Here is a 5,764-nt window from a genome sequence, read left to right as displayed (position 1 = left end):
ACCCAATATAGCTATTAAAATATCGTCGACTTATGCAATTACCTTCGCACCAATATCTTTGAGTTCTTGAAGGAGGCTGTTTACTGCTATGTTCCACAGAAGCGGTGAGATTGCTACCCCCTGCTCGGAAACCTTTTTATTTTTGATTCACTTAATCCAGTGCTTATTTCTCGTATATATGTACTGTGGTATATTCTTTTTATTTTTTTTTTTCGAAATTCCTTTTGCGAACTTCAATTCCAACTAGAAGAAGCAGTTAAAGAATTTTATTTTGATAAATGCAATATCTATACATTTATCTTAATTACTTCTGTAAGTTCTAAAAGCAACTTTGTTTCCGCATTTAATGCTTACCTCCATATATGGAATAATGGCTCCAAATATTAACTCATATGTATCACATTAATTGAGGTTTTAAACAAAAATATATCCACATACTAATTGGCATTTAAGTTGTATCGCCTTGGGTCATTCTGTCTGTATGGACTATGCATATGTATGTCTGTATGTAGCTGCTGAGGCGTTTATGTCTCTGTGGCCAACCGCCCAGTGGCAACGTCTGCACTCAACTGCTGGCCAAAGCTCGACGCAATGCCAATTGCCTGCGGGCCATTTGTGTTAGCAACTTATTGACTTGCTACTTGCTGGCCACTATCAATTATAATTATCGATTACCAACAACTACTGAATAATTACTAATGGGCGATAACAATATTGGAAGCGCGTACTTAAGTCAATATGTATGTATGTAAACAAGTGTACACAAACGTATAATTGTTAGGTATGGAATAAGATAAAAGTACATACATACAGACGACTATAGAGTACATACATATGTATATGAATACATACAAACATTTCTACCTACAGAGATATGCATTAGTAAATATGTATGTATTAGGGTGGCCCAAATAGTTTTTCCTCCAGATGTGAAGAATATCAATAATTAGAAGACACGTTGTGGTATTTTTGAGAAAGGCGGCAACCCCGTACAAAAAATGTTTTTAAATATTTTCAAACGGTTTTAGCTTTGATAAAGAAACTTAATTATTTTAGCAGACCTTTAAAAAATTTTTAATTTTCAAATATTTGGCGACCATATTTTTCAAAAACTTATACCACATACCCACAGAAATAATCGAGTAGAATGCAAAAAGGAAATAAACACATTCATTGAACTGCTCGTGCGTGATGTGGTTATGAAAAAATAAAATAACTATTTTTTTTTATAACAGATGGGATTATCGGTTACTAAAGCATACTTAGTAAAATTTTTAAGCTAAATAAGCATCATAGTGTTATTTTTTGAAGACTTCTGAAGGGAGGTAGCCTTATTCGATCGAAAAAATATTAATTTTTCACATTTTTATAGCAAATTTATGAAAAAATGTATTTTTCCCATGTAAAATACATGGGAAATTTCAAAGCCCCGGCGGCACGGGTAAATATTATTTTTGATATTCTCCAGTTCTGGGGGTCGCAGCAAGTGAAACCAAAAGCGTTGATTTTCCTATGTATTTTTGGACCACCCTAATGCACATAATATTAATAGTATGATACGAAGATTACTATAATTGGCCGGCTGATGGCTATTTCCTTTTGCTAATTGATCATTTAATAAAGCTTAATGGTATACACTTTAAAGCGCGCGAGCTGCGTTAATTCTAAAGTTTCCGTTTTACATAAGTGTTTACGTTGGAATTCAATAGAAAAAATTTGAGTTGGTCATATCGATTAAGGAAAAATGGTTAATAAGGTGGAAAATAGAGCAGTTTTTGTATTTTTAGGTTTTCTACATATTTTACGTTTTTTTTTTTATTTTTTTTTTTTTTTTATCTATACATATAACAAACTATGTATTTGCTATCTTCTCTTCGACAGAATTGGCCAAATGTCAGTTACTAATTAAATGATAAAGAAAGTGCCGGAAGTGCATTTCAAAGTGAGCTGTGAGTAATGTGAAAATTGATGAGAAACAATTTTAAATTTGCAAATATTAATTTGCATAAGTAGTTCCTGATAACTGAACAGCAAAACACGAGAATTCTTCAGTGCCCTTCTATGCTTCTGTGACAAAAACTTGTAGGGGTTACGTAACTTGTTGCAGCGAAAATTTTACTATAAAAAACCGCAGAAAGGCAGCAAAATGTCATTCGACTTTAGTTTTTTCGACGCCTTCACTCGAGCAAAAAGCACAAGCAGGAAAATGAAGTTTGGTACGTGGAAAGTTCTGAAGAAAAAAATAAATTTTTTGCAAAAAAAAAGAAAATATCAAAAATCTAGGATCGTCCTACAAAAGTGAAATGGAAAAAAAAAACAATTTAAAACAAACAAAAAATAAGCTTAACACCAGCAAAATTACAGAAGCAAATTAAACAAAAAAAAAAACTAACATTTAAATATTTAACTCAGATACTTGAAGGCCAGTGCGGCAATACATACAAACAGTCAAATATACGCTTTAAAAAAGAAACCCTTATTAAACATATTTTGGCGATTTTGTTAAGTGTTGGTCCAACTTCTCAATTTTGTGGCGTGCGACATGATGTTGGTACACAAATGGAAGGACCTACAGGGAAACCATTTCATGGCAGAAATACCCTCAAGGCTTGTCATTGCCTGCTGAGGGGCGACGCTATTAGAAACAAATTTTTATTTTAGAATATTGCTCTGCGCTGGGGTGGAAAATTGGTCCAAAATCTAAAAATTAAATAAACACAATTTTTAAATCATTACTATCTTGCTAAATAATGCATATAAGAATAGTAATATTCTTATTAAATTTTTTTTTCCGATTCTCGTTCATACAGCCTACGTATTCACCTTCTTCGCTTTGGTTTTTGTTGTCGCCATCCACGCAGAGTGTGACCCCGACGGCGATGGACAACCTACCTGCACCGCTGACAATGAAGGCGCTATTTCACGCAACTTCTGGGATCCAACTCACTATTGGCAATGTAAAGGAGGTGAAGCTACCTCTGTTCAATGTCCACCAAAAACTGGATTCTTAGAATCAGCTAAAGGCTGTGTCGCTTGGAGCGAATGGAAATGGACTCCACCATGCCCCGATGTGAGGCCTTAAATGTATTTTAACTTAAATATTTTCCAATATGGTCTAATGTTCAGCTCTAAATAAATGAATATGTATGTACATAATGAAAGCGCGGTGAAAGGTTTTACTCTTTGTAGTGGGTGGTTGGTTTCGTATTTATTTTTATTTTTTTATTAATATATTTTTAAGTCACAATCATCGCCGTTCTTACGGGTTAGGTATTGGTTTCTTGGAAGAAGCTTATAAAAAGAAAATGAATAAGAAATTAGTCAAGACGTCCAGCTTTAATGTAGATGTGGAGAATCGCTTCTAGGAACTTCTGTCTCCTGATCAAAAAACCAAGAAGCAAAATGATCTCAATGTGAAAGACTTCAAATACGGTTTGAGTGCTGTTGATGTACGTTTCGCCCAAGGAGCCAACATCGACTCGAATCACCACCTTGTTTCAACTAAGATCCGCTTGCAACTATGTAGAAAGTCCGGCTTAAACAAGCAACAAACAAACAAGACAAGGTGATAACAGCAATAATGCGGCTTCGGAATACCGGCCGAGTGGAAAAAATACAGTGGCGAACAGCTATTTGAGCGCGTGTACCAACTGTTAAGCGCCATTTGCTCAGATGACTATGCACATGCAATTACAGGAGGGGCGCACAGTCCACTTGAAAGATGCTAATGTGGTGACAGGTAATAAGGTCAATGGAAATAAGGTCAATTGACTTTATTTCCCACCCTGCTGCGAAATAAAGTCAATTGACATTATTACCTTTTCAAAAGCGAAATAAAGTCAACAAAAATTTGGAAATAAAGTCATTGACGCTATTTCCTCATTCAAATGCTTAAAGTATATCGATTCATAGAAAAAAATGTTGTTCTTACAATAAACATTGCCCCGTAAGTGTGGTTTTTTAATAGATGAAAAAGGTTATTGCCAAATCCTCAGTGTTGTGATATTAATCCACACACAATCATGAACTACCACCATTTGATTTCATTAGAAAATTTAAATTACGAATATGTAAAAACACGATGCGAAAAACTAAACGCCTGCGCATAGCTGGAATACGAGAAATATTTGTTGAAAGAGTGTAGAAATGATCCATAACTTGCAAAACAAAATAAAGCGAACATTATTAAATTGAAGAAACACATGTCCAAAACGAATTCGGAATGTCTAAGGTGGAAAATAAACCAACTTTTCTATAAAGAAACAATTATAGAAAAAGAATTTTCTTACACTGTATTCATGTCTCCGCCACCAATTTGTGACGACATCATTTAAAAGCAGCTAAGGAGAATGACGACACTATTTATTAGATGGCACATTTAACGAGCCAATGTGCCAAAATGCGGGTATAAACAATTATTGATTATTTAATATCGGAACCGAGATCATATAAGTTAATTGATTGGTTTTCACACACTTTTGAAACACAAATTAAATGCTTTTTTACTGCAGATAAGTTGTTGCCCCAAAACACAGCAGAAGTCTTCCAATCAGGGCTGGCAACTATCCTTAGTTATGAGGTGCCATATTGAGGATAAAAAAGTGCCAAAGTGTGCCAGACAGAAAAGTAAAAGTGCCAAAAAAGGTGTCATTCCTTTTAATCATTCACATTTAGCAATAAAATAAAGCTACATTTTACAAACAAAAGTGCAATCATAAAATAAGATAAACCAGTTGAATAGCCTTTATAAATTAGAAAATTTTAGTTGAGAAAAAGAAGTGCACCCAAAGGATTTCACAAAAATGTATTGAAATGTTATTTTTTACAAAAGTGCCATTTTGGTACTTTGTGCCAAATTGAAAAATTGAGTATCATTTAAAGTAAAATAGGGACAAATGGCACGGTTTGAGCCAAGTTGGCATCCCTGCTTCCAATAACTTACACATATAAAAATGTGAAATATCGAGGGCTTGAATTCATTAATACCCTCTATCTGCAATTTGCACAAAAACTAATTTCTGATTTTAGAAACCATCTGGAACTTATTAACTGTCGTTATATAAGGTAGCATTAATATTATGGATGACAGTTAAAGCTTAGGTGGATTTTTATATCAGAATTTTATCTTTGTGAAAAGTGTGCAGATAGAGGGTATTTTATTGAATATAAGCCCTCGATGTTTAAAATATATAAAAATTTTATTTCAACGTATACAAAAAATAAACCTACCTGCATTACAGCACGTCGGGTGACGGGGAAGGGGGGCCAGGGGGCCGCGGCGTAGCGTGACGTGGTGTGCGCGCCGTTCGCGTGGGGTACGCGGGGCGGGGCGCGAGCGCGGCGCGGCGCGCGCGGTGTGGCGCGCTGACGCGGGCCGCCGGGAAGCTAAGCAAATTTAATGTTTGAAAGCGAAATAATGTCAATGGATTTTATTTCGTTTTTAAAAAGGTAATAATGTCAATTGACTTTATTTCGCACCAGGGTGGGAAATAAAGTCAATTGACCTTATTTCCGTTGATCTTATTACCTGTCACCGCTAATGTTTGTGCCAATTAGTGATCTGTAAGTTATTATGCATAAATCATAAAAACGATAATAGAAGATATTCCCAACATGGGAAGAAATTTCCAATCGACAATTCTGTGCGAAAGACTGAAATCCATCATGAAGCAACTAATTTGGCATTGCCAGTGAAAATTCGCCATTGGCAAGAAAGTCCAGGAAAACGCACTAAGAAGTTAAGTGGATCTAAATGCAACATCGC

The 5,764-nt window shown here is 35.1% G+C and overlaps 1 protein-coding gene across 1 annotated transcript; it reads left to right on the top strand.

Annotated features, from left to right (window-relative positions):
* The first annotated feature begins 2,168 nt into the window (after positions 1-2,168).
* LOC118739988 lies at positions 2,169-3,162 on the top strand. Its single transcript, XM_036471491.1, has 2 exons — positions 2,169-2,216; positions 2,811-3,162. The coding sequence occupies exons 1-2, from the start codon at positions 2,207-2,209 to the stop codon at positions 3,080-3,082; spliced, it is 282 nt and encodes a 93-aa protein (XP_036327384.1). The 5' UTR covers positions 2,169-2,206; the 3' UTR covers positions 3,083-3,162.
* The last annotated feature ends 2,602 nt before the right edge of the window (positions 3,163-5,764 follow it).

The sequence above is a fragment of the Rhagoletis pomonella genome, unplaced genomic scaffold (genome assembly GCF_013731165.1).
Source record: "Rhagoletis pomonella isolate Grant_MI unplaced genomic scaffold, Rhpom_1.0 Rhpom_scaffold_00005, whole genome shotgun sequence".
NCBI classification, from domain to species: domain Eukaryota; kingdom Metazoa; phylum Arthropoda; class Insecta; order Diptera; family Tephritidae; genus Rhagoletis; species Rhagoletis pomonella.
This window is presented reverse-complemented; position numbering and strand designations above follow the sequence as displayed.